At 40.9% G+C, this 11,810-nt stretch overlaps 1 protein-coding gene across 1 annotated transcript in view; it reads left to right on the top strand.

Annotated features, from left to right (window-relative positions):
- The window catches only part of LOC101847775 (crystal protein), a gene marked incomplete in the record, with an annotated part of 38,091 nt that extends 34,776 nt beyond the window's left edge, over window positions 1-3,315 (top strand). The window contains 1 exon segment of the mRNA XM_013089557.2: window positions 1,838-3,315. Coding sequence (XP_012945011.1) covers window positions 1,838-2,902 — 1,065 coding nt within the window.
- Window positions 3,316-11,810: the final 8,495 nt, after the last annotated feature.

The following is an 11,810-nucleotide window of genomic DNA, read 5'->3' on the forward strand; positions in this document are numbered from 1 at the left end:
AAGAAGAAGAAGAAGAAGAAGAAGAAGAAGAAGAAGAAGAAGAAGAAGAAGAATTTTGATAATTATTTTTATAATTATATCAACAATCACAATAACAATAATAACAATAAAAATAATAGTGATAATTGTAATTAAGTAAAAAGTAAATAATTATGGTATACAGCATTCAAATTTTTACAGCACAAATTCCAGCGGTACAGCAAGCTCTTTGCGCTTAACGATCTGCTTTTGTATCATCATCCTAGATAGCATTCTGAAACAATCTCTACTTCTTGGGAAGCATACTGTGAAAGCTGTCATTTTTATATGCGCTAAAACACTAACATACTGACAAGGTCTTTCGCTGTCTGTGTCCGGGTACTCATTCCCACTGGGGTGAAGGGACGAACATTCTCAATGACACAACCTTGGGCCAGAGTCGCAAACCCCCACACCAGCAGCCCCCTGATTACAAGTCCGGTAGCCTAACCACTATAGTGCAGTCAGAAGTTCGTAGCGCAACTTGTCCTCAAATATCTTTTTAATCGGTGAATCAATGTCACTCGTACTTTGCACAGCGGTTTGTATCAATTTGTCTTAACTTATTCGTTAAAAAAAACAACAACAACCTGTGGCTACATCAAATAACTATTCTTCACTAATTTTTTTAAGATACTACAACTCTCGTTCAGGAGGAAATTGGAATTGTTCACAGCACTTCCTGCTTCTCGCACACATTTTCCATACTCATTTGGCCTACGTCATAGCTCACCAAGGGTACTTTTTAGTGGCAAAACTAGTTACAAGAAATAATTTTTATAGTGAACACTTTTTTCCCCACTAGAAATGACGAGCGTGCTTTTAAAAGCGATATTGTCCGAACTGTAAATCTTTTAAAATCTGTAGAAACCACCCACTGGGATTTTCTATTAGTATTTATTAACGAATTTTCTAGAAGGGACCAAACAGATGTAAACAAAAATATTAAGGATCTGTTAATACAAATTGATACAAGTCATTGTGCAAAAGTTGGAGAATTTGTGTTCGATAGTTGAGCAGATATTTGACAATAAGTTGCGCCACGCATTTTTGACCGCACTATAGACTACCGACGCCTGACAAAGAAATTTAAGTGTTTTTCGCGAATCTCACAAGCCTATAACATCTGGAGTAGACAATTCAGGCCTATAAAACTGTTGGGAACTATCGGAGAAAAAATATGTATCGTATGAAAAGGTTGGACATTGAAAAATGAATGCGAAAAAGGAGAACCCAAAATTAGATACAAAATTTTGAGGTTATTTGTAAACCTGACAAAGTAAAGAAAAGACGAAAATTAAGGTGAAAATTAAGAGAAACTGTGAAAAGGGTATGTGTTTGAATAAAAGAGAGAGAGAGAGAGAGAGAGAGAGAGAGAGAGAGAGAGAGAGAAAGAGAGAGGGAGAGTGTGTGATAGAGAGAGAGTGAGAGAGTGAGAGAGAGTGAGAGAGTGAGAGAGAGTGAGAGAGATAGAGGGAGAGAGAGAGGGAGAGAGAGAGGGAGAAAAAGAGGGAGAGAGAGTGGGAGTGGGAGTAAGAGAGAGAGTGAGAGAGAGAGTGAGAGGGAGAGTGAGAGAGAGAGAAAGTAAGTTAGTGGGTGAGGGAGGGAGAGAGAGGGAAAGAAAGAAAGAAAGAGAGAGGGAGAGAGAGAGAGAGAGAGAGAGAGAGAGAGAGAGAGAGAGAGAGAGAGAGAAGGAGCTTTCTTTCTATTCTGCCTAAATATTTTCGTTTGTGTGGATAACCTTTATGTCACCAATAATAAAAAGATATAATAATATACTTCTCTCAAACCCAGACGCTGTTTTCTTTCCATTTTTCAGATAACTTTGTCCGGACAGAGCGCTGGAGCTCAGTCTGTCTTGATCCACCTACTGACTGCGGAGACCAAGGGCTACTACAAGCACGCCATCATAGAAAGCCCACCAGCCTTTCTGACCTACAAAACAACAAAAGAGGCGAGGGACGTGATGGCTGTGGGACTAGCCAAAGAACTAAACTGTTTGACTAAATTCAAAGACGTAGACATGGCCTGTCTTCGCAGAACCAAAGTCGAGAAAATTGTAAAAGCTCAAGAGAAGTTCAAAGAGATTGGTGAAACTATCTACGATAGAGCCGAGCCCTGGGCACCCGTTATCGATGGCATCGTGGTGCATTACCAGCCATTCGAAGCTCTGGAACGCTACAGTAAGGAGGATCGTTCTATTCCAACCATATACGGAGTGACATCAGAGGAAGGAATGTTGTTTGTTCGACTATACATCAAGAGTAGAGTTTTACCCATTGTCTACCCCATCGAACTATCCGTAATTTTCAAACAAAAAGATGACATAAAGAATCTGGCAAAGTTCTACCCAAACAAGGACAAAACAGACGCCCGAGAGTCCTACGCTGATATATTAAGCGATTTTATCTTCCGTTGCCCGCGACGGCTTGTAATGAATCAAATTTTTGACGGGGGTTGGAATGATCAGTGGGCGTACATGTGGGAGAAACCTGCCGATTTTAATCTGCTGGGGAGTCTGGCTGCGTGCTCGCACAGGGCATGCCATGGTGTCGAGATTATGTTCGTGTTTCAAACGTTTGCCTATTTCAATATGAACATCACAGCAGAAAAGATCCGGCTGAGTAATTATATTATAGACTATTACGCCAACTTTATTAAATACGGAAACCCCAATGGCTTGTCTTCTGGAAAGGGAGCTGTAGAGGAGAAGGGAGAGAATGCCTCTTCTCTTCTTTTCTGGCCAAGGTTGAAAGACTCCGGAGGCACGTTCCGCCAGCTTCACTTTCGAAGTCACGGGGGTATTAATCTTTCCGACACAGCGCAAGACAAGCGTTGTGATATGTGGGACAAGCGGGGATATTCTTTAATCTCTGAAAGGTAATCTCAATTGTGATGGGAAGTCCTGGAACCCCCATCCCCCCCTTCCCCTCTGCTCCCCTGCTCCCCCCCCCCTCATTATACGAAACTCTTTGAAATTCATGAAAGGACAAACAAATCAAGCACTACTGTTTTGTTCCTTTTAGCTTAGAATGTTTCGCATTGACTGCAGTTTTCCATTTACATCATTGTGTTTGATGATCTTTTTCGACTTGCTCTGATTTGTACGCCTATGCTATTTCTATCAGAAGGAGCCTGTATTTACATGTCGGTGGCACGTTTAAAACAGTACGTCTGAGAAATAAACAGCGTTGGTGCACTTGAAAACGTGATAAATAGGAAGACAGTAGTTCTCAATATTTCTGCTTATGACTAATACACTTTATCCCTTGTAATCACACAACAATAGAAAAAAAAGCCACAAAAAACCACAAAATAACCCACTCAAAACAAAACAACAAGAAACAAGCAAACAATCGATCAAAAATGTCTTGCAGTTCTACAAAGTTATTTTAAAAATACGACTGAACACATTCTTATAATCAAAAGCAATATAATATGCATTTGAACCGAGGTATGCATGAAGCTGATAAATGTCTCCCAAACAGCTGTTGTAACTGTAACAGTTTTCCAACCACAAACGTCCCATTCCCATATTTTGTAATAGGCAACTATTGGACTACAGAGGAGGATTTAGTAAACTAACTGATTTATAGATGTAGTAGACACATGTGCTCGATCAACAGTAAACCAAAGACTACCTTGTGGCACTTTTGGAACCATAATACACAATCAGAAATAGGAATTTGTATTTTTCATAGAATGCCTCCCATGTTGCTACCTATCTTGGAATCTGTATGAATAAAGAGGTTACCCTGCATTTTTAAATGTGCCCTAACATACTGACAGTTCGTTCTCAAGCGGTGTTAAATGAGAAGAATGCTCTTCTTAATGAGCCAAAACTTCCTCGTTGCGCTTTGCCTTTAATTGTGTATCTTCAAAGAGCGGTTTGTAAAGAAAAGAAAACACAATTTATGCCTGATGGTTGCTGGATGAGGGAGACCGAATTCTCATTGAAACCGAATTGTTTCATTTTTACGGTTGATTGCAACAATATGTTTTTTTTCCTCATAATAAATTTGATTTTCCCCATTCTAGAATCCATGTGCAATTTACTTATAAACCATTTATTGTAACTGTTAATGTTTTTGCAATAATATTTTGCTACTTGGCCCTGTCTGACGGCTGCAGGATCTAGACAGGAGAAGGGCAAGTGTGCAGATCCCCCCCCCCCTCAAAATGGGAGTCTCTGTAAGACCCCGCGCACACACGGAAAATTCCCGCTTATCGCACAGCGCCGAGTATGCAAATGAGGCACTTTTGCCCGCTTGTTTCTTTTCATTGCTAAGTGACGTCATACTTAGTTGACGCGAGACGAGTGGAAATTTTGCTAGTGTATGCCGGGTCTTATCAGGAATAAAAGTATGGAATCTCGTTTTCACACATTGTATTAATTATATTGTATCATTCCCGACTTAGTCCGGAATTACCTATGAAAGGCCGTATCAGTTTAACATAGTAAAATGTTATGCTAATAGTCCGTATCTTCACTCTCAGTTCTATACCCATGGGCCTATAGCTTGTTAGTCACTTTGTTTTCGGATAACTATCTGACAAGTGTGCAGTTCAGAAATATTATATCACTATACCACCGTTATCATTAATTACTCTTATGCTGATGTCAAATTTTGAAATAGACGAACACCTTGCTAGACATTTCGCGACCTTAGAATTACAAAGTTCTATGTAACATTTTGGCCGTTTTGAGTTACTAACACCATGGGATCAGAAACTAAATTATGTTCTATCTGCTCTATCAAATCAAAATGGTAAAACTATTCGGAGTCGTTATCAAGATATTCAAGAATTGCATTTGAAAAAGCTTGACCTTTATTGAAACTGAACATTTTTATCTTCAAATTTCTCGAAACTAGAATCTAGGTACTTAGCAGATAGAACTTTGTAATTCAAGGGGCGTCTTAGGTTTTTTTTTTATTATTAAAGAAAACAAAAGAGCTGTAAGTTCAGTTTGCGCACCGGGCGATGTGCACATACTTCGTACTTTGTAATAAACTGCCACACGTTTTATTCATCTCTTGCTCGGGAATCTGAAGGATACTGTTTGTTTTTGGACTTTGCAATCAATGTATTTTCTTACGTCCTGTCAAAGTTTTTAATTCTTTATGTATTGATGTTGGTGTGTATGTTTAATGCATTTGTATGGGAAGAGAATCTCGATTAAGATATGAAAAGATCCTGAAAAATACAGAGAGGAAGGGGAGTGTTAATTGAGGATGGTAAACAAAGGTGAAGAGGTACGGGTCAGCAGCAATAACAGCTTCCTTTAAGTGATGTGTCAAAGGGGACGCGGAAAGATAGACAGATTGATAAAGAGAAGAAAAGAATAAAAGAAAAAGAGAGAGGGAAGAGTGAGAGTGAGTGAGTGAGCGAGTGAGAGAGAGAGAGAGAGAGAGAGAGAGAGAGAGAGAGAGAGAGAGAAAGAGAGTGGTGGGGGTATTATTCTTTAGTTACTCTATGTGCCATTGTCCAGAGCTGAACTCCCTGGCATGTTTTTCCTTTACTGACCGGTCGATACCTCCAAGGTTCACATCTCTGATATTCACAAACAGATATGCATTTAAATCTATGTTGCATACTTACGTATTTACGATGTCATGCCATGTGATATTTTTGTTAAATGTTAGGATTTAAAAAAAATCGATTAGGTATTTTGTTTTGAATTTTCGGGCAAGGGTTTCCTTTTCACTGCCCAGGCGGTTCTGTCCTTTACTGCCGCCCCTGACTAGCTGTTTCAACTTGATGGGTGAAATTTGAAGAAGTACGCAGTTGTATCGGCAGATTTTCTTTCAATAAAAGATTTCATTATGTTTAAAATTTTGTATGGAATGTTTTGGTGTTGCTTTTCATTTAAAGTCTATGTATTTGAAATAATTCAAGTCATTAAAACAGCACCCAAAGAAGGAACCAAAGCATCGAACAAAAAAACCTGGTAGCATAATATATAATATATGTATATCCAGATTTTTCGCCCTTATCCGAGAAGGCTAGATGTTAGATCTTACCTACTAACAGATCAAGGAGGTGGCTGAAAGACAGCGGCGTCGGTGGCCTAGTGGTTAGGCTCTCGGACTCGGAACCGTAAGGTCGTGGGTTCGAATCCCGTCAGGGACCCAACGTTGTGTCCTTGGGAAAGGCACTTTACACGAATTTTCCCCACTTCACCCAGGTGGGAATGGGTACCCGGCTATAGAGAGCGAAAGATCTTGTCAGTTTGTTAGTGTTTGAGCGCTTAATCAGCTGCTTGCACTGTATGCTTCCCGGGAAGCTGAGAATGTTTCGGAGTGTTCTATTGTCTGCTGGGGTAATAATATAGTGTAAAGCGCATAGAGCCTGCTGTTGGGCGGGGATATGCGCTATACAAATGCTATCTATTATTATTATTATTATTATTATTATTATTATTATTATTAATAAGAAGAAGCCAAGGAATAGTAGAGGAACGGCTGCAGAAAGAGTCAGGAGCCCAGAGGAAGGGGCAAAGAGGGTGTGGTGGGGGCAGAAAGTGGAGACGAAAGCAGATGACAAAACATTGTGAGAAAGCAGGAAAAGGAGGTGAAAAGAGAAGATATTTTGAAAAGAAAATTTTAAGTCGCTATCCAGATTCGAACTCTGGACCAACTGGATGAGAGGCGAACACCGTAATCTCTCGACCACGAGAGTCCTCCTAATGTCACTTTCATGAAAACACTGTTTGCTAGTTATTACCACACTAAATACGAATAGCCCCTATTTTCCTTTACATTTTCGTCTTCCCATGGGACGATGCATTTAGCAGTCTCCAGACGTAACGGTTACCGTGCCACTGGGTAAAGGCTTCCTAGGCCGAGAGAGTGGGACTGCCATTGAGCAACTACAACTCCACTGTAAACAAAGTCACGCACATGTTCATTCTACAGGCCCAACTCAGATGGGTCGGCCATGTCATCCGCATGGAAGACACCGAATGTCCAAACAATTGCTCTACGGCGAACTCGAAAAAGGCCAAAAGAAACCTCGGGAGGGCAAAAAAGCGTTTCAAAGGCACGACGAATTCAAACCTCCAGTTTGCACAGGTTACCCCCAAAGAACTCTGAAGAACCGATACCGAAAGGAACGCTTGGCACAGGGCAGTGTATCTTGCCAGCAGAAACAGTGATACCAACTACAGGGAGAAGCTGACTATCAGAAAAGAGAAGAGACATAATCCAACCACCCCAATCACAACACTCTAGTGTCCCCACTGTGACAGACATTGTACATCCAAAATCAGATTGCACAGACACATTCGCGTCCACAGATGGGCTGCAGGAGTTCATCGTTATCTTCGGCAACGAAAGACTACCTACCTACACAATAGCATAGCAACCATAACCTACATCACTGGCACGGCACTGCACAGTATTTAAAAACGTAAGCCGTCATCATATGAAGGCTGATTAAAAAGAACAAACAAACAAACAAACAAACAAACAAACAAACAAACAAACAAACAAACATACAAACAAACCTCATGGGATGCCATACATGTGGATATGTGCAGGATTTCAATTACTGAAGGGGTTGGGTTTCGCAAGGTAAAATGAGTGAGGAAATGAACTTGATAATTCTAAGGTAACCAATTGAAAGCCAGATGTAGATTCAGAGCTTGTAATCTGTAAAGAATTTCGCAAGGGGGGAGGGCATTATTTTTTGTGAAAAATAACACTCATGACAACGATTTCTTGTAATTGTAGTGCCCGTTAATCTCTAAAATTGTTATCAGATTATACTTTTTGATGAAAAAAAAATGCTCTATGACCTTAGCTTCACGATTTTTTTGGGCATAAAAGTTATTTAATTCTTTGCCGAGACCCCCCTCCCCCCCTCTATCCGCCTTCCAATCCCCACCGCCCAACAGCTATCCAGTTCTTGTTGTCCTGAATCATTCAGTGAATGTTAACACCGGTGTTATTATTATTATTATTATTATTATTATTATTATTATTATTATTATGTTGTTGTTGTTGTTGTTGTTGTTGTCATTGTTATCATTATTATAACCATTATTATCAGTATGATCAATTATTAGCCAACGACTAAATCTACCGATAACGACCATGAAACCAATAACAATATTAAGTTTGATCAGCTCAGGTGAATACAATTAAAGCTCCAGTATCAATGTATTACGTTTGAGAACGATATCACGGCTACTTCTCCCCCCTCTCCAAACCACACACACACATAGACAGACAGACACACAGCGTCCCCTTTAATCGCCTTGAAAAAGATATCTGGCTTAACCCCACCCTCTCCACTCCCACACCAGCGCACGCAAGAACAGACACACGCACAAACACACACACAAACACACAACCACAAATACACACACACGCAGACACACACACACATACACACACACACACACATACACACACACACACACACACACACACACCCTCACACACCTTTCCCGGCCCCCTTAATCGCCTTGAAAAAGATATGTTTTTACCCCCCCCCTTCCACACACACACACCCACACAAACAGATTCCCTGGCTCGCTTCAATTGCAATGTGCGTGGCCTTTGATTTGTCAAAAGATAACAATAGGGATATTATTGTTTGTTAGTCATTATTTCAACCTTGTTATAATTTAATCTATTGACTATCCACTCCCTATTTGACCTGATCTTTTATCACACTTTTACGCGTCTATTTCATAACACATACCCAAGAAAGGGTTAAAAAAGTAATAGTAATATTAATGCTAATTGTTTGCTCTTTTGCACCGTCAATTTTGCCCAAAATTTTATGTGACTATCACTACTTCACAATGGTTCCGTCTTCGGAAGTCTATCAGCAACAAAGATCTGTGGTTGAAATTCTTGTTTTCATAGAGAAACTGCCAGTAACGACCCTAAAAGATTTGCTTGCGAGGAGAAACCATCAATTAGTTTTACTTTTCATACTCTGTTGCGGTTAAGTGTCGAGGGGAGACGCAGCTCTTTCAATTGAGATATTATGATTTATCGTGGTTTCGTCGATACCCATCAATCCTACCTTTAGCGAGGCCTTCCTCTTCCTTTATAGCCTGAGTACTTGGTGTTGTAGGCTCTCGAGGCTGGCTGGCCAGGTGACATATGTAACCGGATGCCAAACCATTATATTATTCTCTGTTTGTCTATGAAATTCAGACAGGACTTTAGTGCCAATAGCTGCTCTTACTTCTCATATATCTGCATGTCTTGTCTTGCGATGTTAAGGGTTTTATGGGGTCACTTCATCTCGCATGTAATGATTTTGCTTTCGTGGAGAAAACACCAATGTCATCCATAAAAGACTTAAAACATGTTTACATGGACCAAGATCTAGATTCTGCACTGCATATAAGTGGGTCAGACGTTTGAGCAAGGAAACCGAAAGAGGAGAAAGAGGTGCTGTCAACATGCTTTTACAACAAGCATCGACCTGATCAGTCTTCATGCAATGTCGTTTATTTTTTTGGGTTTTTTTTGGTAAGTGTTTTACGGTGCTCGCAACTGCATAAGGTCAAATGAGACCGCATAACGCATTAGATATTTTAAAAATGGTAGGAATTAGTTTTGAATTTTGCTCGGGTGGCGGCCGAAGTCTTCTCTTATCGAGTTTGGAGCACCAAGGGACCTTTAACGTGCGCAACTTGCACACGGGACTTCCGAGAAGTTTTGCCCTTATTCGAGAAGGCTAGGTGTTAGATATTTTCTACCATAAGATCTGGGGTATGGCAGTAAGATAGAAGTAAGTAGGAGCCAAGGAGTAGCAGTAAAAAGGCTGCAGAAAGAGTCAGGAGCCCGGAGGAGGGGGCAAAGATGTTGGGGGGGGGGGGGGGGGGGTGAGGGCAGAACGTGGAGACGAAGGTGAAAATGGAGAAAATTTTAAAATTTTAGAGAAGAAGATGTTTCGTTGCTGTCAGGTTTTGAACCCGGTATCCTCTCTCTCTCTCTCTCTCTCTCTCTCTCTCTCTCTCTCTCTCTCTCTCTCTCTCTCTCTCTCTCTCTCTCTCTTTCTCTCTCTCTCTCTCTCTTTCTCTCTCTCTCTCTCTCTCTCTCTCTCTCTCTCTCTCACTCTCTCTCTCTCTCTCTAAAGAGGACTCCTCTAGTATTGTGACTGAGTGTTCTGCCTTCAGAATCAACAGTGTTTTTTTTTCTTTTAAGTCTTATACACTTTACTTGTGAGGTGATGTTGTGTTATTAAAAAAACCTTTTAGGCCAAACGATCGGTTAATGAGATGGGGCAAGGGCTGGGGATGAAGGGAAATGACTGAGGAAATAGCTTTTGAGAGAATACATTACAAAGATTTATGGAACCTGGAGCCTTTATCCAAGTATTCCATTTATTATTACCTGTGAACTCTCCGTCCCTCCAGCCTATTCTCCGCTGCTTTCTCCTTCTGTCTTTCTTTATCTTTCTCTATGTGTCTTTCTCTCTCTGTCTTTCTATCTTCCTGTCTTTCTCTATCTTTCTCTATCTTTCTCTCTCTATCTTTCTTTCTCTCTCTCTCTCACTGTCTCTCTGCCTGTCTCTATCTCTGTCTCTCTCTCTCTCTCTGCCCCCCCCTCTCTCTCTCCCTTTGTCTGTCTGTCTGTCTGTCTGTCTGTCTGTCTGTCTGTCTGTCTGTCTGTCTGTCTCTCTTTTGCTGTTTGTGCGTGTGTACTGTGTGTGTGTGTGTGTGTGTGTGTGTGTGTGTGTGTGTGTGTGTGTGTGTGTGTGTGTGTGTGTGTGTACTGTGTGTGTGTGTGTGTGTGTGTTTGTTTATCTCTCTCTTTCTCTGTCTCTCGGTAGCACAACTATCACCATCGTGAGCTCTTGTGGTCTGGAGGTTCGATGTTCTCTCATTCAATAGGTCCTTGTTTCGAAACCTGGCAGCGACGGAAAATTTTCACCTCTAAATTTGTCTCCTTTCACCTCCTTTCCATATCTAACCATGTTCTGTCTTCTGCCTTCGTCTCAACTTTCTGTCCCCACCGCCCACCCTGATCCCCTTTGCTCCCTCCTCTGGGCCCTCAACTGCTTCTGCCACTTTTCTACTGCTACTCATTGGTCCCTTCTTACTGCTGTCTTTCAGCCACACCCCGGAATCTTAGGGTAGGTAAGATCTAACAGCTTATGACATAATGAAGTTGCGAGCGTTTAAGTTCCTTAAGCTCTGGGCTTGCACCTGCCTCGCTAGCCGTCAATTTTGCCAGTGAGAGCTAGATGTTCAAGACCTTTATGTAAATTCCGGTGTCCCAAAAACTTCAATTGTCGTTTCCTGATTGTTTTTAACAGTGAGCGCCGCTCCTTGGCTTCATCAAGTACTACCTCATTCGATTTCTTTTCCTTCCACGATATTCTCAGCAGTCTCCTAAGAGACCACATTTCTGTTGCTTTTGCTTTATTTTCACTGTCTTTAGTGATTGTCCCAGCATTCAAAGCCATATACAAGGTTTGACCATACATAGCATTTCAGAACTTTCATTTTGGTAGTCTTTGAGATGTTTCACTTTTTCAGGATTGGGCTCCTTTTATTGAAACTAGTCCGAGCCATTTCAATTCTCCGTTTTATATCTGTGAAAGTGACATACTACATCAGAAAGGAGAGTACCAAAGGATGACAGTAAATAGTGGAAGAAACAAAACGCACCAGAGCGCCTACCAACCGTCCTTATTCTTTTTCTTATTCTAGTAAGCGGTTTACGGCACTTGCAACACAGTTAGATCATATAAGTGCCAAACATTTTTTTAGATAAGTATTTTACGACGCTCGCAACTGCATAAGGTCATATGAGCGCGCG

This window comes from Aplysia californica, unplaced genomic scaffold, assembly GCF_000002075.1.
Source record: "Aplysia californica isolate F4 #8 unplaced genomic scaffold, AplCal3.0 scaffold00981, whole genome shotgun sequence".
In the NCBI taxonomy this organism is placed as follows: domain Eukaryota; kingdom Metazoa; phylum Mollusca; class Gastropoda; order Aplysiida; family Aplysiidae; genus Aplysia; species Aplysia californica.